The sequence below is a fragment of the Schistocerca nitens genome, chromosome 6, assembly GCF_023898315.1.
Source record: "Schistocerca nitens isolate TAMUIC-IGC-003100 chromosome 6, iqSchNite1.1, whole genome shotgun sequence".
NCBI lineage: Eukaryota > Metazoa > Arthropoda > Insecta > Orthoptera > Acrididae > Schistocerca > Schistocerca nitens.
In genome coordinates this window covers 149,245,465-149,272,187 of record NC_064619.1, presented here as the reverse complement: position 1 = coordinate 149,272,187, position 26,723 = coordinate 149,245,465, and the positions used below count along the sequence as shown (strand labels likewise).

The 26,723-nt window shown below is 39.8% G+C and overlaps 1 protein-coding gene across 1 annotated transcript in view; it reads left to right on the top strand.

The window, feature by feature from the left end:
* Positions 1–26,517, top strand: part of LOC126262949 (cysteine desulfurase, mitochondrial-like) — a 146,383-nt gene extending 119,866 nt beyond the window's left edge. The window contains exons 7-10 of the mRNA XM_049959890.1: positions 12,395–12,552; positions 14,550–14,688; positions 15,027–15,249; positions 25,629–26,517. Coding sequence (XP_049815847.1) covers positions 12,395–12,552; positions 14,550–14,688; positions 15,027–15,249; positions 25,629–25,692 — 584 coding nt within the window. The 3' untranslated portion in view covers positions 25,693–26,517. The remainder of the gene's footprint in view (positions 1–12,394; positions 12,553–14,549; positions 14,689–15,026; positions 15,250–25,628) is intronic.
* The last annotated feature ends 206 nt before the right edge of the window (positions 26,518–26,723 follow it).

Below are 26,723 nucleotides of genomic sequence, written 5' to 3'. Positions count from 1 at the left end.
CAGCATCAGGCCCACAGACGCCTGCCCACATGGGCTTTAAACAAAGCGGACTGGGAAACTTCCACCTCTGCTGTCACCATTGTATCTCCCCCACATGGTAACATAGATGTGATGGTTGAACAGGTGACTATAACAATCGTTTCTGTGGCAGAAAACATGATCCCTCGCTCTTTAGGGTCCCCCCGGCAACAGGCAGTCCCTTGGTGGTTGCTGGAAGTCGCTGAAACAATTAAGCAGCATTGGTAAGCTCTACAGCGTCATAAGGAGCACCCTTCCCTGGAGCACCTCATAGCCTTTAAAAGGTTCCGTTCGCCAACTTATCAAATGACGGAAGTAGGAGTGTTGGGAAAGATATGTCTCGACCATTGGGTGCCATACGTCACCTTCCCAAGTCTGGACAAAGATCAAACGTGTTTTCGGGTACCGGACCCCAACAGGTGTTCCCGGTGTTAACATAAATGGCGTGTTATCTACCAATGCAAACACGATTGCCGAGCACTTTGCTGAGCGCTATGCTCGAGCCTCTGTGTCGGAGTTTTACCCCGCCAGCCTTTCACACTCCCAAATGACGACTGGAAGGGAAACTCCTCTCGTTTACTGCATGCCACAGTGAATCCTGTAGTGCCCCATTTACAGAGTGGAGCTTCTCAGTGCCCTTGCACATTGCCCCAACACAGCTCCTGGGCCAGATCGGATCCACAGTCAGATGATTAAACATCTCTCATCTGACTACAAGCGACATCTCCTTGTCATCTTCAATCGGATCTGGTGCGATGGGGTCTTTCCATCGCAATGGTGGGAGAGCACCATCATTCCGGTGATCAAACCCGCTAAAATCCCGCTTGACATGGATAGCTAACGGTGCATCAGCCTCACCAACATTCTTTGTAAGCTGCTGGAATGTATGGTATGTCAGCGGTTGGGTTGGGTCCTGGAGTCATGTGGTCTACTGGCTCCCATGTCAGGGCGGCTTCCGCCAGGGTCGCTGTACCGCTGATAATCTTGTATCCCTCAAGTCTGCCATCCAAACAGCCTTTTCCAGACGCCACACCTGGTTGCCGTCTTTTTTGATTTACGAAAAGTGTTTGACACGACCTGGTGACATCATATCCCTCCACATTATACGAGTGGTGTCTTTGAGGCCCGCTCCCGATTTTTACCCATAAATTACTGTTGTTTTGTATTTTCTGTGTCCAAGTTGGTGCCTCCCATAGTTCCCCCTCGCCATATCCAGGAGAACGGGGTCCCACAGGGCTCCGTATTGAGTGTCTCTCCATTTTTAGTGGCCATTAATGGTCAAGCAGCAGCTGTAGGGCCGTCCGTCTCACCTCCTTTGTATGCATATGACTTCTGCATTTCATACTGCTCCACCAAAACTGGTGTTGCTGAGCGGCGCCTACAGGGAGCCATCCACAAGGCAGTCATTGGCTCTAGCCCATGGTTTCCAGTTTTCAGCCACAATGTCGTGTGTTATGCACTTCTGTCGGCATCATACCATTCATCCAGAACCAGAACTTTACCTCAATGATGATCAACTCACTGTAGTGCAGACACATCGATTCTTAGGACCGGTTTTCGCCACCTCATTGACTTGGCTTCCTCACCTTCATCAGCTTAAGCAGAAGTGCTGCCAACACCTCAATGCCCTCCGCTGCCTGAGTAGCACCAACTGGGGGCAGATAGCTCTATGCTGTTACAGCTCTACCGAGCCCTTGTTCAATCCTGCCTTGACTATGGGAGTCTGGTTTATGGTTCGGTGGTGCCCTCAGCATTGCATTTAGTCGACCCAGTGCACCACTGTGGTGTTCGCCTAGCGACAGGAGCTTTTAGGACGAGTCCAGTGACCATTGTCCTTGTGGAGGCTGGTGTCCCTCCATTGCAGGTTAGGCATGCACAGCTGCTCGCCAGTTACGTTGCACTCGTTTGTAGTTCTCCTGTGCATCTGAATCACTGTCTCCTTTTCCCACCCTTGGCGCTTCATCTCCCGCATCTGCGGCCCAGGTCAGGGGTTCCAGTTGCAGTTCGTGTCTGGTCCCTTCTTTCCAAACTGAGTCCTTGCCTTTACCACCTATACTTGAGATCCATTCACATACACCTCCATAGTGTACGTGTAGGCCCCGGCTTCGCCTGGACTTTTTGCATTGCCCTAAGGACTCAGTTAAGCCAGCGGCTCTTCGCTGCCACTTCCTCTTGATTCTTGACATGTACTGAGGCCACAAAGTGGTTTACACTGACGGCTTGATGGCTGATTGTCACGTCGGCTTTGCGTATGTCGATGAAGGACATATTGAACAGCATTCCTTGCCTGATGGCTGCAGTGTTTTCACTGCCGAGCTAGTGGCTATATCCTGTGCTATTAAGCACATCCGTTCATGCCGTGGACAGTCATTTCTTCTGTGTACTGCCTCCTTGAGCAGCTTACAAGCTGTCAACAAGTGCTACCCTCATCATCCTGTGGTAGTGACCATCCAGGAGTCCTTATATGCCCTGGAATGGTCCGGTTGTTCAGTGGTGTTTGTCTGGACCCCAAGTCACATTGGAATCCCTGGCAACGAACTTACCGACAGGCTGGCCAAACAAGCTACACGGAAACCGCTTAAGGACATCGGCTTCTCTGCAACTGACTTGCATTTAATACTATGCCGCAAGGTTTTGCAGCTTTGGGAGACAGAATAGCATAACCTCAGCACACACAACAAACTGCATGCCATTAAGGAGACCACAAATGTGTGGCAGTCCTCCATGCGGGCCTCTCACAGCGACTTTGTGGTTCTCTGCCAGCTCCACATTGGCCACCCTTGGGTGACAGTCCGCAGCTCGTGGTCTCGCGGTCGCGTTCTCGCTTCCCGAGCACAGGGTCCTGGGTTCGATTCCCGGCGGGGTCAGGGATTTTCACCTGCCTCGAGATGACTGGGTGTTTGTGTTGTCCTCGTCATTTCATCATCATTCATGAAAGTGGCGAGATTGGGCTGAGAAAAGGTTGGGAATTTGTACGGGCGCTGATAACTGCGCAGTTGAGCGCCCTACAAACCAATCATCATCCTTGGGTGACACACGGCTACCTCCTGCGCTGTGATGACCCACCTCAGTGACGGTGCGGCACCTGGCTGACAGTGGCCCGTATCTTGGTGAGCTGTCCTTCTTTGGCTGGCCTGTGACGGACTCTTCAGTTACCGGACTCGTTGCCATTAATTTTAGCTGACATCACCTCATCGGGTAATTTTGTTTTACGTTTTATATGTGGCGGTGGGTTTTATCTTTCTGTATAAGTTTTAGTGCATGTTCTTTGTCCCTCTATGTTCTCCACTCTAATGCTTTGAGGGTGGATGTTTTAATGTGTCACAGAGTGGCTGGCTTTTCCTTTTTATTCTTGTGGTCAGCCAGCCACGATCATTTGCTCTATTGTTTTTACGCCTTCTACCTGTTTCTTGCTTCTCTATGTGGTTTTCTTTTCCTGTTTTGTCCATAGTAGTGTTGGTTGTCCTTCTGGCTCTTCCTTTCTCCTGTTATTGTGCTGATGTCTCCTTTCTTTTCTTCTTTCCCTTGTGTAATTATTTTCATGGGAACAAGGGACTGATGACCTCGCACTGTGGCCCCGACACACACACACACACACACACACACACACACACACACACACACACACACACACACACACACACCCACACCTGTTTTGTTTTGCACAACATAGAAAAACATATAGGGGATTGAGGATTTTGAGGCACCTCGTGATAATGAAAACCACCTTCCAGTATTGGGAGAAGAGGAAGCAGCGAACGTATGTGTATGTGGAACAAATAGAAGACGGGAAATTGTTAATGTGATACATCAGCTATAGTGTATGGGAGTCTGTCAAAACATTGCATAATTAAACCTAATTTGTGTATTTTTTGTAATTACAGTAGTTTTTTCCTGATGAAAATATAAAAAAAACCAGTGCTCTGATGTTACATAATAAAATGCAATTTAGTGTTTTTCTTAATTCTCTATCATCGATTTTATTTTCAACAAAAATTGTTTAACATGTAACAATTCAAACTGGAAAAAAATTTTCAGATACTGTAGTAAATAAGTGCACAAACTGTCTAGCATACACCATTTGAAATAGGAACAAGTCTCTCTTTTTGTTTTACTTTCCCAAAAATTGTTTCAAGGATGTGGTGAACCTATTTGCCTGACGCAACAGTAAATAAGTGCATACATTTTTTAACTTTTCAAATTGGATTATGTTACTCATAGTGTTTTGTTGAAAAGAAATTTGTACTGAATAATTTCTGTAAGAGGATATGGAATTTGGTAAATGAGGAATGTAAACGAACATTCACTTAAGAAAACATGTTTTTATTAATAAAAATCGGTGCTGTAATATGACATTACGCAATTTGTTGTATTTATTTTTTTCTTCATGCATCAATTTCTGCTGCTTTCTCTTTAGTATATCTAAATGGTACAATAGTACTAGCCTTTGCAGCTCTGAGTTGGACAAATTCACCATCACATCAGCTTCCGTGCTCAATCTCTGCCATTTAAACATTCTCTCATTCCCCAAAACAGGTGATTGAGCAGGTATGACAACTTCGGGGCTTATCAGATCTGTATGGTCTGCTGCAACAATTTGTGGTAGCTGCAAAATTGATTCTGGTTCGAAGAATGTGCAGTCTCTGTCAATTACCTCCGAACTCCCTGGGGAAGAGATGATAAAGGTGGAAGCACGTACTGCACAAGCTCCTAATAAAGATAAAAGAAATAATAATAGTGTGTGGCATGATTCAATTTTTAGTTAGTATATACAGAAAGCAGGTTTATGCAGAAATGTGGGAGAGGTTTGTCCAGTTTCATGCATGGTACACTGTGATACTTTCACAGAAAAGTGTTTAAATATTAGATGAGTTTTATCAAACATTGTTTCATTTTCACACATTAAAAATGAGTATTTTTCTGATTTACAATTTCAAAACATTAAGCACATAAAAAAAAAGATGAATGGGACTTACCAGGAATTCTGTGGATAGTTGGGTTGCACTCATCTCTGTCCAAAAACTTCAAAACAATCTGTTCCCAATTTTTTAGGGAGATTTTAATGTTGCCCATCTTAGACTTGATGCGTGATTTCATATTGTGCAGTTTTTTCATAATCTGCCCGTTTGAAATTTATTTCCCAAAACTAGCCCTGTAACGGTGTTGTATTTCCTTAATACTATTCACCTTCTCCCTTCTTGTGGCCAGAGTTTGTGATTTGCTGATGATAGTTGGATAATCTTTTATAATATTCACGAAGGCTACTTTCTAATCTTGAGAACTTACTCTATAAGGAGGAGAGATAGAGGGGAAAGTACTTCCAGGTCAGAGATTATGCTTCCTAATTTTTATTCATATGAAATTGAGAACTTTCTTGGTGAGTGTGCTTTTGCTCTGAGTATCTACTCTGGAGAATCTTCTTGTTTTTATTAATGCGACCCAGTATCACCCTGGACTGGAACGGCTGAACCGTATCCATCACCAGGGCTTCGATTATCTATTAACATGTCCTATCCAAGATCCTTCTCACACTGCGTGAAGTGGTTTTGTGTCACCAAGCCAACATACACAACATTGCGGTCGATTCCTATGTCACTCCCACCAACCACCCCTTGCCACAGGTATCATATCCCTGTGGAAGACCCAGATGCAAGATCTTCCCATTCACCCACACAGCACATCCTACTCTAGCCCTCTCACAGGCTTATCCTGTCCTATTCGAGGCGAGGTAAGGCCACCTATGAAAGCAGCCATGTCATACACCAGCTCTGCTGCAGTCACTGCACAGCTTTTTACATGGACATAATCACAAATCAGCTGTCCACCAGAATGAATCACCACCACCAAACTGTGGCCAAGAACAAAATTGCGCACCCTGTGGTCTACATGTTGTTGAGCACAACAGGATCAAGTTCAGTGGTGCCACTAATACCGTATTTACTCAAATCTAAGCCGCACTTTTTTTCCGGTTTTTGTAATCCAAAAAACCGCCTGCGGCTTAGAATCGAGTGCAAAGTAAGCGGAAGTTTCGAAAAATGTTGGTAGGTGCCGCTACAACTAACTTCTGCCATCGAATATATGTAACGCTACACAGGCATGCTTTGCAGGCACAAAGATAAAAACTGGCGCCAAAACCTCTGAGTCAGTAAATAAATTTTAAAAAAGGTGGAAGACGAGCTTTTTTCTCTGCCCCGAGTTTCGACCACTGCATTTTCATACATTATCCAACAAAGTAAATACAAATTCCGTATTGTTCATCTTCGAATGTAGCAGCATTTCAATGTACTATGAAAATGCGACTTGCAAGACTGTTTGGGATGTTTGTCAATATGGCCAACTGTACGTTCTGAATTTTTTCCTACCTGTGAGAAGAGATGGTTGCTAATAGGAACTTTTATGAATTGTGAATCACATGCTGTATTCTCTTCACCATAAGAATAATACAAATATAAACATTTTTCCATGTATTCTTTCGTTTTTGCTGCTATCTCATTTAAATCCTGTCTGCCTACTAAACTACGAAACTAGTGTGAGACAACAGCAAATGCGGAAGAATATACATATCATGTCATGTTTATATTCGTATTATTCTTATGACTAATAGTGATACAGTCAGAAATGAAGCAAGGCAATTGACAAGATTTTTAAATCTAAGATGACTCTAATTTCTGTGCAGAATGTAATGTACAAAAGAAGCGTCTGCAAAGATTTTCAAACGGCGAAAAATTTTAGCTAAATTCTCGTTCAGAACATCTATCATACACAGTCTATTATTTGGTTCTTGTTGATCATTATCAAAGAAAGCAGCAGTGTAAGTAACAACAAATAGCAGTCTCTTGCCATTGTTTCGCTAATGAGAAAATTCCTCTTTTTTTTTTTTTATCATAAGCGGCAGTAGCGCGCACAAAAGCAAGCCATGCCGTGAGCGGCGACAGGTCGTAAACACACATTATCAGAATGTGACAAACAATGCATGACACAGTACAATAACGCATTTTCAGCTTAGAGTGACGTAAACACCTATAACAAAGAAAACAGCACTTATCAGATCAAAGAAAAATAAGCAATCGATTCAAACCAGACAAAGCGCTTGAAAAAGGAAGGGTACCCATACAAATACGGACGGAGCGCCTGACGCATAGCAATGGCTACCTGGTAAAGGTTAACTGCTAAGCCTATGACTCGAACCAAACTATTGTAGCTGTATTATCATTCATTCGACCTAAATTGTGTCTCATATTACAATGGACCAACTTTGTTTCTATTTGGAGGTGCGGCCTAAAACTTTTCTCTCCCTTGAATTTAGAGTCTCAAATTTCAGGTGCGGCTTAGATTCAGGAAAATTTTTTTTCCTTCATTTCGAGTCTAATTTTTCAGGTGCGGCTTCGATTCGAGTAAATAGGGTATTTTCTCCATATGTAAAATGAAAATTTGTTATGCTATTTATCTTTATAATAATTTTAATAGTAATTTTGAGTGTGGAGTTTGAAACTTCAAGCTACGGTGGTTACCAGTGCTGTGTGTCAAATGTTATTAACTCTTGTTTTGATAGGATCAGCCAGTGAGTTTGTTTGTTCCTAGCCCTGTCCCCGTTCAATGTCAGTATGCCTAAACTGCGTTTTCTCTCTTTCTGCCATTCTTTCCAAATGTAGGCATGAAAATTCAAAAGACTGACAATTTTAATCAGCTATTTTCCTCACTTTCTCATGCTCTAGTGTATTCTGATCTGTAGCCTGGGAGAAAGAATGTTCATTTTTGAAGTGGCTAACTTTCTTTGTACTTGAATGACTTTGAAGTAAGCAGTTTTACTTACTTCCAACTCTAGCCACTTCTGGCATATGATACCTAATGGTACTATAGCAATAAATATTCTACAAAGTGGCCTTATTTCACTTTGCCACTAACATAGAACTTGATTTTCATGTTGGAATTTTAAGCAGTAGTTTTAGCATTTGACACTGGTATTAGAGTTTGTCATTTCCTACCTTACTATCAGTTTTTTTTTGCCTTTCTTCCTTGTGATGTACACTTCTTTAGTGTACTTACTTGAACACACATTATTTCCTCAGGAGACAAAATATGTAAACAGCGTGATGTATTAAATGGTAAATGTGTACCTTTGGGCCTGTGCTATGAATTGCTTCCTCTTTTTGTGTTGGAGCTATTTGGGATGAGGAGATGCAGAAAACAAAACAAAAAATGATTTATTGACATCTTAAAGTGGCGTCTAGTTGACAGACAAAATAAAACTAATCTGAATATGTATGACCTATCTTACTGACCAACCATCGTCTTATAGTCCTATAAACAAACTGACTCCGCAGGACCCTTCCCCCTCTCCCTCAAAACAGGCCACAGGGACAATGAGTAAGTTGCTCTTTGGAGAAAACTGGAAACGTAATGAGACATATGTTAATGGTAGATTGATTATTTTCAAAAATGAAAAGTTCTCTCTATTTTGTGTGGCACTCTTTAGTGGTAATTGAAAAAAAAAATATGATAACAGGAAATTAACTGGAGTACCACTAATTAAAAGAAGCTGCCAAGGAAAGAAAGAGAAATGAAAAGAAAGTTTAAGTTATCACATGGCACAGATAAATTTACCACTAAGAGAGGGAAAATTAATAATTCAATATTTTGTTTAACTTGCTTTGATACCGTGGAGTGGACTGACTGCGCACATCGTTTGTTGGTCATATGCTGATCATTAATATTGTGCGTTATGCACAGAAGTGCTGCCTGGAAACTGTGTTTACAGATCGGCTTAACAAATCTCAGGAATGCACGAGCGGCTGTTACAAATCCGAACATCAGTGATGTTTGGCAGCAGCCAGCAAATGATATTTTGGCAGTCTTGCAGTTCTCATAGCTGAAATATGGAAAAATTGGCAGGGAAGGTTAATGTTGTTGAAATGAAACATTGGTAAACAATAACAGTTATTCATATATTGACAGTACATTTATATGAATGAATAGTTAACACTCTATTAGAACTACAGATAGCCTTGGGAGAGCCAGCCCTGACAAAACTCTACTGTTTAGTGAGCAAGATGTATGACACGGGGGAAATACCCTCAGACTTCAAGAACAATATAATAATTCCAATCCCAAAGAAGCAGGTGTTGACAGGTGTGAAAATTACTGAACTAACAGTTTAATAAGTCATGGCTGCAAAATACTGACATTAATTTTTGACAGGCGAATGGAAAAATTGGTGGAAGCTGACGTAGGGGAAGATCAGTTTGGATTCAGTAGAAATGTTGGAACACTCGAGGCAATACTGACCCTATGACTTACCTTAGAAGATAGATTAAGAAAAGGCAAACCCATGTTTCTAGCATTTGTAGGCTTCGAGAAAGCTTTTGATAATGTTGACTGGACTACTCTCTTTCAAATTCTGAAGGTGGTAGGGGTCAAATACAGGGAGCGAAAGGCTATTTACAATTTGTACAGAAACCAGATGGCAGTTATAAGAGAAGAGGGGCAAGAAAGGGAAGCAGTGGTTGGGAAGGGAGTGATACAGAGTTGTAGCCTGTCCCAGATGTTATTCAATCTGTATACTGAGCAAGCAGTAAAGGAAACAAAAGAATAATTTGAAGTAGGAATTAAAATCTACGGAGAAGAAATAAAAACTTTGAGGTTTGCCGATGACATTGTAATTCTGTCAGAGCCAGCAATCGACCTGGAAGAGCAGTTGAACGGAATGGACAGTGTCTTGAAAGGAGGCTATAAGATGAATATCAACAAAAGCAAAACGAGGATAATGGAATGTAGTCAAATTAAATCTGGTGATGCTGAGGGAATTAGATTAGGAAATGAGACACTTAAAGTAGTAAAGGAGTTTTGCTATTTGGGGAGCAAAATAACTAATGATGGTTGAAGTAGGGAGGGTATAAAATTTAGACTGGCAATGGCAAGAAAAGCGTTTCTGAAGAAGAGAAATTTGTTAACATCAAGTATAGATTTAAGTGTCAGAAAGTCTTTTCTGAAAGTAGTTGTATGGAGTGTAGCCATGTATGGATGTGGACGATAAATAGTTCAGACAAGAAGAGAATAGAAGCTTTCGAAATGTAGTGCTACAGGAGAATGCTGAAGATTAGGTGGGTAGATCACGTAAGTAATGAGGAGGTACTGAATAGAATTGGGAAGAAGAGGAATTAGTGGCGCAACTTGACTATAAGAAGGAATTGGTTGGTAGGACCTGCCCTGAGGCATCAAGGGATCACCACTTCAGTATTGGAGGGCAGTGTGAAGGGTAAAAATTGTAGAGGGAGACCAAGAGATGAATACACTAAGCAGATTCAGAAGGATGTAGGTTGCAGTAGTTACTTGGAAATGAAGAAGCTTGCACAGGATAGAGTAGAATGCAGAGCTGCATCAAACCAGTCTCTGGACTGAAGACTACAACAACAGCACTCCTTGAAAATATCTTTCAAGTATAACTGTTTGGTACAAAATCATTCGAGAGAGCAATCGTTTCGAGAGAGAGAGAGAGAGAGAGAGAGAGAGAGAGAGAGAGAGAACTCATGTTTATATACAAGCAGACATCTGAAGGCAACTTTACTGTAATTTTTCCTCAGTCTCTTTTTGTTCTGGTAGCCTCTTCAGTGGAAAAATGTTAGAGGCATGGCTGATCACATAAAATTTGATGGTTGACGCCTTTTGCGCTGTATCTGATGCATTATTTGCCAATTAAAAAATACAGTTGCTCTTTCACATTTAAGAATTAATTACAGTTTTACATTATAAGACAATTTAAAGGCAATACATGGAATTAATACTACAATACAGTGTTTCTTATCTAGGTTTACATAAATTATTTTAGTTTTGGGGCTTAAATTTATTTACACATAAAAAGAAACATTTCGTGGCCAAATACAATTCTACAGGCCATTGTAAAGTACCAGTACATGTGTCACACAATAGACTGAAGAACAGCTGTAAATGAAGCAGTGTCAGTTGAAAGTATTTGGACTTATATAAAGCTGCTGTTTCCTATTAATGCCCTCAGACTTAAATGAGAAGAGGTGAGTTCAGTGCTAGGTTAATATGATGTACAACTCAGTTCTTAAACTGTTCTGAAACTAACAGAATGAAATTAAAAGCAGAGTTAAAAAATAATCGAGTCTTGGATGGCATATAGAGACAGCGAGACTTCTCTGACAGTTAAAATTTTGGAAAAAATGTCTCGTACAGGGCTAATGACCAGAACCAGTTTCCACATGATCATAATCAACACCTCAACAATGAAGACATTCAAGAAAGTATTAAGAGGAGCTCCACTTGTTCCCAATGGACACTTTGTTCAGTGACAGTTTTTGACAAACCTTTTCGGAGCGCTGCTTACAATTTTACAGTTCTCAGTAGTAATGCTGAATCGACAACACATCCTGACACATACTATTACTTATTATTCATCTGACATGGCAGGAAAATTTTCTCTCTCTTGGGAATGGAGATCAAAACTGCATCACTTGAATCTTTAGCATTATACAAACTTCTTAAAAATAAAACTCAACCTTGGAATTAATTGCGGTTGGGATGAGTGTTGTTGAGGGGGGGAAAAGTAAGGAAACATGACACTGGCAGCTTATTAAACCCTGATCTTCTTTCTTCCTTGTTGAAACTTAGGGAAAAGGGAAATTATGGGAAAGATGCCTACAAAGCAGCTTCGTCATGTTCAACCTCAGAAATTATTCATGAACATGCCAGCACACATGAGCATCCCCCCCCCCCCCCTACACACACACACACACACACACACACACACACACACACAGGATGACATTGTTGAAATTTTGAAATTTGCATTTAGCTTAAACTCCTGTGTACTTAGTAATCACTTTCGGAGAGTAATTACCATTTCTGACATTTCCCTCCCTTGACTACTACCCAGCATTAAGACCTTGGTCTTCCCAAAAGTTTTCTTTCTGTTCTTAAATTGCATCTTATGTGCTGTACTACCAAACTGCTTCCAGAGTTCTTGGATTATCTGAATGCTTTTATCCATGGTCTCCAAAGCATTGTAACTTTTGGAGACAGCTAGAATGAAACAGTCAGGCCTGCAACGTTTCCTTGTTGTTTTCACTGATTTGGAAGGGTTGAATATAAACCAGTCTTCTGATCTATTCCTAACAGTACTGCTGCAATTTAAAAAACTAACTCGTATTGCATTACTACCAAACTGGTTTAGAGTTTCAATGAGAGTTCAGGGACATGCAAGACAGGTACACAATAGTGTATATTTTGTTTTGGATTCTGTAACTACATGCTGGATCATAGCAATTATTAAAATATTATGTTTGTAAATGAATTAGACTTAGTTCTACTCCTTACAAAATAATCATTCAGTTTTTGTTTTACTTTTGGGTTCCAGGTGTAGGTGCTCTGTACATTCGTCGCCGACCAAGAGTGCGAATAGAACCTTTACAGAGTGGAGGTGGTCAAGAGCGGGGCATACGTAGTGGCACTGTTCCTGCTCTATTAGCTGTGGGTCTTGGTGCAGCTTGTGAAGTTGCCATGAGGGAAATGGATGTAATTATATTACATGCTGCCATTACAGACTAATACATGCACAATAAATTTTGCAGCAGTTTATTTAAAGTAAAAGTGTACAATGTAATTCTGTTGTCTCAATAAGAGTGTAACAGGCAAATAAACATGTAAGTTTATCACTTAAGTCACTCTACTACACAGCAATTAATCTACAATATGAAGAGATACTCATCAAGTAGTGGCAGGAGAAAACACATAAAAGAAGTGGAAACATCTGATCTTTCAGACCACTGGATCCTCCTCCTGGCAGAAGTAGTGTTGGAGGGGAAGGAAGAGGGATGGAGGATGAGGACTGATGACATTTGGCAGATGGAAATCATTAAAAGTTACCCAGAACTCCAGGTCTGGGGAGACTTATTGTACAGGAAAAGAGGAAAAGATACATTATGGTGCATGCACTGGATGAGATTTGAAAACCTGAAAACTAATGGGTGTAAGATAGGGTAGTTAGCAAGTTGGAGATTATTGAAGGAACTTTATTAAGTAATAATTAAGTGTGTAAAGCTGAGTGCATTGTACATGGAAGTAGATGAGGGAATGGGGAAAAGTAGAGGAAAATAAAAATGAGGGAATAAAAATACTTGTTACTGAAAGCAAATTCTGAGACCACAGAAATTAACATAAATTTAGTCCAGGTGGGAGGTAAGAACCAAGCACATGTAAAGCCAGTTCCCAGATGTGGAATTCTGAGAAACCGGTGTCAGGAGGGAGAATCCAAATTTCACATGTGGCGAAACAGGCACCGAAGTAACAACTGTCATGCTGTAGTGCATGCACTGCAATGGGTTATTGTGGGTTGCCAGTATATATCATCTGTTTATGCCTATTCATCCTAACTTATAACTTGGTGGTATTTATACCAATGTAGAAGGCTGATTGAAACTGCTGATTTGTAGGCTGAGATGGAACCATTCAACCCGAGCAATCAATCTTTAACAGTAGCATTCAGATTATTCTCATTTGTCCTGTATACACTAAATGAAATAATGCCAAGTGGCATATGTTGCACCTCCAGCTTGTGGAATGTTGTGTGTAAGAGCACTGAGACACCAAAAGAGAAGATACATACATATGTGCTGAAGGAATTATACACTCTGCTCAAAAGATACAGTTACAGAAAATGAGTGGAAAACAGGAACAGATTAACAACCAGAAATTAAATTCAAGGGGAATATTGTATTGAGCAATTTATAATTAACAGTCCAAATTGAAAGCTGAAGTTCAGTGACATTTCTTGTAATAAAGTAACAAAATGTAAATATACATGAAGAGAAGGAATTTTTAGGAAATATTCAGAAATTAATATTTCTGAAATGAAGAGGCTGAAGTGATTGATTGGTGGTGGTAGCAATAATAAAAAGGAAAACAATTTAAAAATATGTGTATACATGTTTTTAAAGGTAAAAGATCACACTGATGTACGCACAGAGAAAACTTAATGCAGAATTTAAATAGAAAATGGCACAGGAAGTTTGTGGAGAGGAATGTAAGACAAATAATCTAGTACAAATTAAGACCAGACAGTGATGGGTACCTATTGGCGGTCCCCCCTGCCTCATCCTCTCTCACTCCCCACAACTTGTGTCTACACAATGCTCTGTCTCACCCCCCCCCCCCTCCCCACACTTTCCCCCTGCCCCTCTCCAACACACTTTCCCCCTGCCCCTCACCAACACACTTTCCCCCTGCCCCTCACCAACACACTTTCCCCCTGCCCCTCACCAACACACTTTCCCCCTGCCTCTCTCCAACACTGCCCCTCACCCTACCCCCAACCACCTCTCTCCCCAATCCGGGCCTCCTGTCTTTCACACCCCTGGTGCACATTATTTTGGTCTAATTTTTCTCTTTTAGTGTGTTTTGGTTTGGCCATCATTTCTGGTGTGGTGTGTGCTTAGTCACTATTAGTTCTGTGTGTGCCTTGTGTACTTGTTGATCTTAGAATGATTTATGTTGTTGGTTGGCTATGTTTCCAGTATGACCACAAATGGATCACGATGTTATCACAACGTCTGTTGGACAAAATTTTTAATAATCTGACCCATGTTGTTCGGAATGGGGATCCTGTCAGTTCTTATCCTGGATGTGTTAACTTGTCATTTGCTTATGTTGAAGGTATGCAAAATAAACCATTTAATGTTATTTATAAAATTTATTGGTTCATAAAGAAGGTTTCCAAATTATCTGTCATACCCTTGGGAAATTACTTTTACTATGTTCTATGAGTGAAGTTTGATTTTACAGTTTATTAACTTTGAATTCATTCTTTAAATTATGTTTTCCTTGAAGGCATATGCTGGCTGTTCACTATTGGATTGACATTGATTGATGAGCACTTAATTGTGCCTTTGGGGAGTTAGGACAGCCTACATTGTGTGCTTGAATCAGTAAAATAATTATAATGATAATGCTTTCCATGATTTTTAATGTGTGTTTATTTATTTATGTTCAAGGAGAGTCGCTGTTAATGGCTCTGAAAGATGTTGCACTGTCTAGTGGTAGTGCGTGTACGTCAGCCTCCCTTGAACCATCCTACGTCTTGCGTGCCATTGGTGCAGATGAAGATCTGGCTCACTCATCCATTCGATTTGGCTTTGGCCGTTTTACATCAATGGAAGAGACTGATTATACAGCAGACCTAACAATTAAACATGTTACCAGATTACGGGAGATGAGGTATCCAATTTTCATTGAGAAAATTTGTTTGTCTTGTTCTAATTTCGTTATTTATAACATCACAATACATTTATAAAGGAAACCTTGTGATGTGAAAAATCAAACATAACTGTAATGTTAAGTGTGTTGCTATGCACTTTATCGTATGCATACCATAAAGTGCCAAATATCGTAGGACAGCAGTATGGAAACAACAAATTGATATCACATTGTAGGTGCACACATTATCATCATTTTCTAATAGTGCCTTTAAATACAAAAATTATTTATATTGTGATACAAATCATTACTAGCCACCCAAGATCCCAAACCTCTTAGTTCAGACTCACTCCATGATCTGAAGACATTGCAGAAAGATTCTGTACTTAGTCCTCCATACTGTTAACACTTTTAAAAATCTGTTTAACTGTTCCTCTTTAGAGCAACATCAGCTCTGACAGTTCCATAAAAATCTCTGTCCTCATCCTACTCATCGGTCACCTATGATACCTCCGCTTCAGTAACTACCATCCTATTACGTTAAAATGTCAGTCTTTTAAATTCTTTCTTACCTTGGATGGGACATCTTCAGTGAACTGAACTTCACCATCTACAAGGGCTTAAATTACCTCTTGTCACACCCAGAAATGAAGGATATCTCCCCTAAAATCATCTCACATTATCCACAGGGTTACTCTAACAACAAGCATTCCTATGAAACATCCTGGTCCAGCCTTACAGTATTTCTATTTCCTATCACCATTTTTTCTTAATTGCATTCTAGTTGAGAACTCTTCGTCCAACATACAGTTGATCCTTTAATCCCAATGGCATTGCCCTTAACCCACTTTCTCCCCATGTCAGTTCCTTTACCAAATTAGCCCAGAGGTGGCAATTTGTATTTATCAGCAACAACTGTAGATGACAGTGATGTCACATCAGAAACATTGTCTTGCCATTTGCCACTGTGTACTACTATGGACTAGTGGATACGATGTCAAACTTGGACAACTGCATCTTGCCAGATTAGCAGATTTAATTTTCCATGACACTGACACACAATAAGTATAAGAGACAGTAGAAATAATATTCCTTTTTGAACTTTTTATTTTTGTACAGCAGTCTTAATGAAAAGATATTTTAGAAATGAGTTTTCATAGGGACTAACTGGCAGACAAATCTGTGCAAACACTTCCTTCTTGAACATCATGAGAAATATAATGGTTCATCAACAGAATTAAAGGAGTAAAGGCAGTTCCACAGATTGAACATTAATAAGAGGAAGACCAAGCTTATGATAAATGATTGAAATGCCTCAGTCATTGTTCTAAATGAAATAAATAACAGAAAGTACTTCCATTCTTGGTTCAACCTTCAGTGGTACAAGAAACTGAAAAGACATAGAAATACATTGCTATAGAATGTGTTGGCTTGGACAGCCTCCTTCAATTTGACAGAAATGGTCAATATGAAATATTACAAACATTGTTATTATTAATTATTATTATTATTATCAACAATTATTTTCATAATTGTTGTCAACAGTAATAATTTCACTGTTCAGTCAAGAGCTTCTCCAGATTTCTCCTTGCAATACAGTCTTTAACCATAAGTCTCTATGTTACTCTTGCATGTTTCCTATCACCAACACACATTCCATTAGGTTGTGGAATCCAGCAGGTACATCATTGGTCCAGATAATTTCATTGGTAACAGCCATTTGCTTGGGTGAATGGCTTGTTGACATCCATTTCAGTTGGACGCTCAATTGAGTGGTTTTTCTGTCCCTTTCTCACCATCAAAACACGTAGTATGAACTCATTGTAGACTTTCTATTTCAGATTCATCACATGATGAGATTTGAAGACTCTAGCTAGTTCATCAAAAGCATTGCAGGGCATTTTACCTCTGATTTGCTTTCTTTAACTGTCCATCAAGTTTGCTTTCTTTGAGTTCCTTAAGTACAAAAACTCACAAATTGGCTATGTGACTTTTTGCCATTTTTACAATTTTTATTTTAGGATGTTTATAATAAAGGGCACCCATAATAAAGTTCCAGTTTCAAAACTCTCTAGAAAGAGAATCACTGCTCAGAACAATGTCAGATTTGAACAACATATTACTGATGCACGGGGGAATGTCGTGGGAGGAAAAATAAAGAAAATTTGATACTTAGATGGGGCTGTAAGCATCAAAATATACACACCAATAGATGTGTGGGACATGGCTGTTTCTCAGTTTGTGTCAGAGATGCCTAACATGACTGTCTGCAAGGAGAGTCGTGCACTGTTGGTGAAGCTCTTTTACAGGAATGGTGACTGTGCGCCAGGAGCCATGCAGAAGTTTCGGACACCCAAGGGTATGAGAAAAGGCATTGGTCTGATGTCTGCTAAGGGTCTGGAGAAAATGATTACAAAATTCAGAAAGACAGATTCTTTTGAAGCACAATGTGGCAGTGAGAGGAAAGCAATTGAATCAACATCTGTCAAAGGTGTGGCCACAGTACAGCAGGGGTCGAGCAGTAGTGTGCAAACATGCAGCTCGCGGTGAAGTGCCTGAATGTAAGGCCTGCCTGCAAGTGCAGGGCATAAAATCCGATGAAACATCCATCATTCCTATCCATAAAAAATCACCCATGTTCAGGAGTTGCTTCCTGTTGACCTGTCTGCAAGACAAATGTTCGCTCTGGAATTTCTTGCTCACATGGATATGGACAGTGAATGGTCATGGAACATTTTCTGGACATAAAAAGCCCAGTTCCATCTCAAAGGGCAAAGAATACACAGAATTGCAGAATAAGGGCAATGGGGAATCTGCACTCACTGTGTGCCCCCCCCCCCCCCCCACTCCACGCTAACATCATTCCAACCCATCAGCTGTGTGTATGTGTGGAGAGGATCATTTTTAGGAAAGATGCCGATCCTCCACACACTGCACAGCTAGTCAAGCAGCTGCTGCAGAGGCACTTCAGAAATGCGAAGATTATCATCTGTTATTTCCCTACAGCCTGGCCATCCAACTCACCTGATATTAATCTTATGACTCCTGGCTGTGGGTTATGTGAAATATGATGTGTTCAGTGCTCCAATTACAAATGTAGATGAATTGAAGACACACTTTGTGCAACACATTATGTATGTGACATCCCCTGAGATCTTCCAATCTGTTGAGGAATATGCTGTATGTTGATTTGATCTTGTGGCAGAAAATGGTGGACAGCATTTTTGAACATGTCGTATGCCAGTATCATGACAATTAGAAAACTGAATGTATTTTGCTTTTTATACAGTTTTGGCCCCAGGACAATTAAAAACAATGCCATTTTGCTTTTTTATGCAGTTTTGACCATAGGACACCTAAAAACCAATGATATAATGCGCAACTCACACCATAACTATTGTGTTGCAATTTCTTTTGTCTGTACCAGACCCCATTTATGTTAAGGTGTTTACAGTGCCACCTATTGGTAGAATTTTCAATTCCCCCTGCCCTCCCTCCCCCATGACAATTCCCCCACATCAAAAACAAATTTGGTGTCACTGTCAGCAGCAGTTATCTTTCTACACTGATTTCAAACAGACCTAAGGTGAGTGGCAGTTCCTTTGACTAGGAGACTTCGTATTTCCTTTTTATACTTTCTGGGCTTGTGCTCCATCTCTAATCACTTATTTGCAGTTGGGTCATCAACTCCTGATATATTCCTTTGTTAGTCAGCTTCTATTTCCATATCTGCTCATGAGGAGAAATTTGAGTTTACTTATGGTAAGGAGAAGGTTATAGGGTAAATTAGCAGGTAATACTGCTTCACAACAAGCATTTAAGATTTAGCTTCCAAGAATTAGATAAGTGCCCCATAGTAACTGAAATTTAGCAATAAGGTAGTTATCAGTTGCAATGTAACACAAAGTGACTCCCCTGAGTTGAGCTAATGTGATAAATCATTCTTCAAGTAGAATATGTTTTTTTTCTCCAGTAATCTTCCTCATCAAATTTTGTTTAATATTTCTTGCTTGTATCACTATTTGTATTTATTAATCTCTTGTAAAGTTTGTGTCTTCTTCGCTTCCAACAATAAACTTGACCCATGTCTTGTTACAACTACCACAAATGAAGTTTGTTGACATTCCACTTTAATTAGCACAATTTTATCTTTTATTCCTGACCATGACATCTTCTAAGGTTAATCAGACTACTTGTTTGCCAAATCTTGCGTGCAAATAAGGAAAGCTACACCACATGTTAAATTTCAACAAAGTAACGTATGAAGTCCAAGTTGAATTAACAACACATATATTGAGCTCCCCCCCCCCCCCCCCTCTCTCTCTCTCTCTCTCTCTCTCTCTCTCTCTCTCTCTCACGCATGCGCGCACACTAATATAAACCTTTACAAGTTTGTGCATCCTCAAGGCAGCCGACGATCCATGGAAAAATGTTCACATCCGAGCAGGTATTTCCTCTCGTGAAGTTGCTGCAATTGCTGTCCCTAATTAAAGACATATGTTGTCCCTTGATATGGCTCACCACATGCAATTAAAAATCTCAACTCTACACAATACCTGTACCTGAAGATTTGATACTTTTCGTTTGCAATGCAAGTATCATTTGTCAGTAAGAAGATGCAGTGATACACTTCACTATTCTAGAGTGGTATGTATCACTGCATAGTTGTCATCTCATTGTATTTCTTCATTGAAGCGTGAGTGTTCTGTTACTGAATAAGAGACATGCAAATTTGAGTCCTTCAGAGGTGTGGTGATGACCCCAATAAAGCATTCCTTGCTTGAAGATTTTTTTTTATTTACTGTCCTCGTCCAGCTTGTTAGTCTCAACTCATGAATTATAGTTGATGCTTCTGAGAGTGGGCAAGCAGAAAACAAAGACAAATTTTATGTTTTGACTAGATAAAACGTGTTTGTCAATTTCAGCAGTGTCCATTGCAACATTTATCTACCACAGCTATGGTTTAATGCCACCATCCTTCATAATAACGTGTCACCTATGTTATTGGGCCTCATGTTTGGTGGAAGGCTTAAATAGTAACTTCATTAGATGAACATCAAAATAAGAAAGGTGAACGCTTTAATATGTCCAAAGTGTCTCAATGAAAAAATCAGAAATGCATACAGATTATGAATGCTACAGTTTTTCAAAGTGTATGTCTAGTCCTAGTTGGATGTTTTTGTGTCATGTGTAGACCAGCTTGAGTATCAGAATTTACCACAGGGGCTTGTAAGACAATCCTTATTTTTATTCTCTGAACCTAAGCTAGTGAAGCCCTTCAAATGAATATTCATCAGTCACATGGTAGCCAGGTGAGTATTGGGGTCTGAGGTAAAAAAACTGTTGATGGCGGACACCAGTAACCATCAAGGTTCCTTTCCAGTGTTGTAACTGGTAGAATATTTAAGCACCAGGAGTTTTCACTTAAGTAGAATGAGGGCTCCCAGTAAGGGCATTAGATGGCCATTTTGCTGTTTTCCAAGATAAAGTTTTAAGATTTATCACTATCAAAATTTGTAGGTTTTGCTACAGACATACATGATGTTCACAGCTCTCAAACAAGTTAGGTGTGACTACATAATAAACTATTTTGTCTGCTACTATTTGCAGTGTTCTTCACTTCATCCAATGAATACACACTGAAGAGGAGCTACTCTAGAATATTCAGGCCACCCTATTATCCCTCCATCACCTGTGTGAAATTATATATTCTGCTGAGTACTGTGACACTTTCACACTAACTAATGCCACCTAGAATAACTCTGAAAGTATGATAGTAGCTGAAAAGTTTGTGAGACAAATGTTGCATGGGACAACGGGGGCCATGATATGATATGACGTTGTTTTTTTGTTGCTAGGTAGGGTCGCATCAGAGATATGAAGGTCAACTTTGTTTTTTTAAATGGGATGCTATAGTTTGGTACTTACTTTCTTATAGCAGCTATCGAGGCGAATACAATGATGCGTAACAGTAAGGTCTTTGAAGGTCAGCGAAGGTCAAAAAGGTGGCACGAACATCCATTTACAGAAGATGTTCGAAGTGATGACCATTGGTATCAATGCAGTGCTGCAATCTTCTTATCATGGGTAGAGTGGTATTCCTGATCACTTCGGCATTTATCGAAGCACATGCTCTGACAATTCTTTCTCTTATATTGTGCACATAGTAAATATTCATCGAATGCGGTGGATCCATCTAATGTGCCATTGGCATGTAAACACAATTTGACAGTTTTGCAATACAACACTAATAGGAACGATAAGACTAGTATAGTCGAATCAAGTTAATGTGAATGATGTATTCCGTCAAAGAACAAGTCAGTGTGCTTCTCATTTACGGAGAATGGCAACGAAATTCGGTGAGAGCTAGAGACCTATACACTGAACGATATCCTCAAAGTACTCACCCTACACATCGTACATTTAAATATGTGTATGATAAATTGAGAACAGCTGGATCTTTAATGCATCGGAAACATATCTGACAAAGGAAATTTGGTAACGAGGAAACGGAAATTGGTACTCTTGGCACTGTGGTTCGAGATCCTTGTGTTAGTTCCCATCAAATTGCAAGGGAATCTGGCATGAGCCAGAGTAGTGTTGTTTGTGTTTTGCATTGGTATAAATATCATCCTTACCATATCAGTCTCCACCAAGAGTTAACTGGTACAGATTGTATGCGTCACATTCAATTCTGCCAATGGGCTCAACTTCAGATTCAGAGGGGTGGCGCGTTTATTAATTTGTTTATTTACTGATGAGGCTACATTCATGAACCATGGAAATGTTAATTTGCATAACATGCATTATTGAGCAACTGAAAATCGACGTTGGCTGTGGCAAGTTGCACACCAAAAACTGTGGTCGGTGAATGTATGGTGTGGGATTCTGGAGGACAGAATTACAGGCCCCTGTTTCATTGAAGGAAATCTTAATGGTAGGTAGTACACCACATTCTTGCAAGAAACATTAGGTCTGTTATTGGAAGAAATACCTTTAGGAACAAGGAACAGAATGTGTTATCAACACGATGGGTGTCTGTCTCTGCAACTCATTTCTAGCCACCAGCGAAAAATGTGCCAATTCCCAAATCGTTGGATTGGATGCAGAGGAGATGAGTCATGGCCGGCTCGTTCGCCAGACTTGATGCTTCTAGATTTTTCCTTCTGGGGATTCGTAAAAGACATTATTTATAAAGATGTTCCAACTACACCTGAAGATAGCTGAGAGAGAATTGTCAGAGCATGTGGTTCGATAAGTGCCGATGTGATAAGAAATACCACTCAATCCATGGTGATAAGATTGCAGCACTGCATTGATACCAATGGTCATCACTTCGAACACCTTCTGTAAATGGACATTCATGTCACATTTGTGACCTTTGTTGACCTTCAAAGACCTTACTGTTACGCATCATTGGATTCATCTTGACAGCCGCTATCAGAACATAAGTACCAAACTATAGCATCCCATTAAAAAAAAAAAAAAAAAAAAAGGTTGACCTTCGTATCTCTAATGTGACCCCACCCAGCAACAAAAAACTGTCATAGTCATATTATGGCCCCCGTTATCCCATGCTACATTTGTCCCACAAACTTTTCAGCTCCTATCATACTTTTGGAATTATTCTTGCTGGCAATAGTTAGTGACTCACCCTGTATATAAATTTATTGCTAGTGAATTTGATGTGCTTGTCTGTCATAATGTGCTTGTCTGTCATAATGTGCTTGTCTGTCATAATGTGCTTGTCTGTCATAATGTGCTTGTCTGTTCATTACATTAGTGCTATAATACTTGGGCAGTCTGCTCTTTACATTATGCTGCCACAGATTAATCTTATGGAATTAAAATTGCTTTGTGAGCAAACCATACGATAACTGTTACAGTATTGTATGACCATTTTAATGTAGGCTTCAATTTCAGATAAAATTGTAAAAGAATTTTTATGTGTTGTGTGATAGGAGAATGCCAACATCTTTTCTAGTGGCAGTAAGTGTAACAACTCAGTGATTTACATTCATCTTATTTCATAGTTTGTGTTGCTGAAATTGAAATAAACAGAGTAGAGTTGTTAGACATTCTTGATTATGATGAATGTCGTGTTAGTTGATTGCTATTTCTGATTCTTTACGAGGACCATGAATATCTGGGATTGTGTGTTCACTTTCTTGTCTCTACAGCACATGTGCACCTTCCACGTTTTTCCCAGTGCTTCACTTCTTTCTCTTCGTCCTCGTGAAATTTGGAATTCCAAGAGCTGGAAACATTACCTTTTTCTTTTTTTTTTTTAAATGCCTGCCATGCTTCAGTTGTTCGTCTTTGAGCATTGTTAATTACACACACTTTGTATGGAATTTCTCTCTCTCTCTCTCTCTCTCTCTCTCTCTCTCTCTCTCTCCCCCTCCCCCCCTCTCTCCCCCCCCTCTCTCCCCCCCCCCCTCTCTCTCTCTCTCTCTCTCTCTGTCCCCCCTCTCTCTCTCTCTCTCTCTCTGTCTCCCCCCCTCCTCCTCCTCCTCCTCCTCCATCTTTATCTTACTTAAAACAAATATGCAAAATGGTAGAATGGTTGGAAGATGGAGGGGGAGGGGGAATTGTCTACACTTCCACCTTCAAAATTCCCTGATACAGCTGTCACTTGATATACTATAAGTTCACTATGCATTATTCCTGTATTATGGGATTATGTATGCCAAGGTCCTGTATATACTTCGGACTTGTTGTGTGCACGTGTGTGTTCATTTTCAGCTCTCTTCATTACACCTTCCATTATACTTACTTAAGTTTCCATTGCACTAGAAAAAGGGATTGAAGTAGTGAAAATAAGGTTAAGCTGATCGTGAAGTGCAAGAAAGCCGAGAAACCATTAAACTTCCAGTTTTGGAAACTAATTTGCAGAGAATGTCTGTTGTACACTTGTCCAAAATTAAAGCTCGCCTCAGCAGTAAACTTAAGCTTTTGTTTATTACACTGCAGTAAAGAAAGCTTCTTAAATGATTTAATATGCATCAAGTGAACTGGGATGAGATATATACGCACATTACCAAATCAGATTGCTGATTTATCTCTTGTAATAATTAATTGGAATGTTCCATTAAATCACATCTTAGCCTGTCATTGTATTACTGTGAACATTCAAGAATCAACAGCCATTTCGCATTGAAAAGATGCAAAAGTGTTACAAAGTGTAATGTATTGCTGTCGTTTGTTTTGCTCGCTTTTATACTTCCTTCATGTTTGTTGTTTTTACTAATACAATACCATGGTATTTGGATTTGTTTCAAAAGTGGGAGTATCTGTGGTATATTTCTGATAGTTCTGCAACTGAAAACCTGGGTGTTGGTCTGTTCGTACAGCATGCTGTTGTATTGAAAGTTTTTCATAGTTGGGAGCAATGTAACCACTCATTTCTGATACCCAGATTGCTTGATGACAGTAAATAAATTGTTTCCTCACTGAAAGGATCCTTACTTTACCATAATTTTTAATATAAATATTATGTAGTAATGCCATGCAAAAATAAAGTGTCTTTTTCACAGGCACATGTATGTCATATTAATATGCATATTGTAAGTTTTTTGATAGTGTAAATGAGGAAGGCACTCGGGTGTGCATATGAGAGTGCAAAGTAAAAACACAGTGTGTGTGTGTGTGTGTGTGTGTGTGTGTGTGTGTGTGGACAATGAGGAATCCCTGTGCATGAGTGCAGGGTGCAGACAAGTACAGGGTGTACATGAAGTCCGAGAACTGTTTCAATTATTTATTGCACTAGAACCAAACATTGTACAGATATCATACATATGTCATTTTGAAGAGAAACCCTGAAAGTTTCTTTTTCGTGTATATTGCCACAGCGTAGTTTCGTAATTTGTAGATAGTCAGCACTAGTTGCAAACATGGCGAGTTCAGGTGCGGATCGAGCTTTCTGTGTGTTGGAGTTGGATGAAAATAGTGTGTTACAGCTGTTCAGCGGATGTTTAGAGCAAAGTATGGCAAGAAGCCACTAACAAGGAAGGCCATTTACCACTCTCACAACAAATTCGTTACGATGGGTTGCTTGTGCCCGGCAAAGAGAAGCAGACGTTCCAGTGTGAGTGAAATGAATGTGGATCATGTATGACATACATTTGATTACCATATTGATGTCTGCCGGGTCACCCGTGGTTCGCATATGGAATGTTTGTAAAAAAACTTTCAGAATTTCCCTTCAAAATGCAATATGTATGACATCTGTACAGTGTTTAGTTCTTGTGCAATAAATAATTGAAAGTGTTCCCGGACTTTATGTGCACCCTGTATATGACTAGATCCAGATGTATGGCTCAATCATGCGAACATTCTGACTAATTAATTGATGCCACTTTTACAAATGCATATAATGTATCAAACTGTCTTCTTTTCAGCCCTCTGTGGGAAATGGTTCAGGAAGGTGTGGATCTAAAGCAGATAAAGTGGTCTCAACATTAAAAGCGCTAAGGAACTTCGCAAGCATTTCTGTGCAGCTGTACGGAGGTGCTGTGTGAAAAATAAAAATTTATGAAATTTTGTAAATTATGTATCTGTGTAATTCATTATTTAATGTATTAAAACTGCAAGTCGTTCAATTGTTCCTACTGTTCTGTTGTAGAGGCAACACGTATTTGCCCATATTTTGCCATTCCATGTACACTTAATGTTGATGGATGTAGGGCAGGCAAATGAAAATGAGGCAGATGGAAAAAAGTAAGTAAAATGTTATTGTTTCAAAAGTAACTGCCATAATTTTAAATACATTTGTCCCACTGTGAGACAAGACAGCCAGTTTATTCATGGAAAAATGTTTGCAGTTGCCTACAGGACCATGATTGTACCTAAACAATGAACCTCTTTGTCTGAAGCAAATCAGTGGACACGAATGTCTGTTGTCAGGGCTCCACTAATATGGAAATCACATTGGGAGAGATCAGGACTATATGGAGGATGTTTCAGGGAAGTTCGCATCCTCCATACAGTGCCAATCTCTACTGCAATTTCCATGTTTTGGAACCCTGAAGAAAGACATTTGTGTTCTTCTTCTTCTTCTTCTTCGACACGCATTCGTGGGTACAATTGTGGTTCCATAGGCAGTCGCAAACATTTTTCCATGAAGGCATAATTGACCATCTTGCCTCACAGTGAGATAAAGATATTAACAGTTGTGGCAATTGTTTTTCAAATTAAACAATTTTCTTACTGTTTTGGCATTTGCCTCACTTTCATTTAACTGCCCCAGAGAGAGAGAGAGAGAGAGAGAGAGAGAGAGAGAGAGAGTGATGACAAACTTTATAATGCCAGAACAATAGTAAATAAAAACAGTGTGGCGCCATATGCTCTTACAAGCTTTTGGACCATGGAGTACCACATGTATGTGAAAGACAAGTTAAGCAGTTAGTTTGCAGGCTACATTCGAGACATCCAGGGTCAGAAATGATATGTTGTCTCTTTGAAAGCCATAAATTAATTTACCTCTGCCTTACATT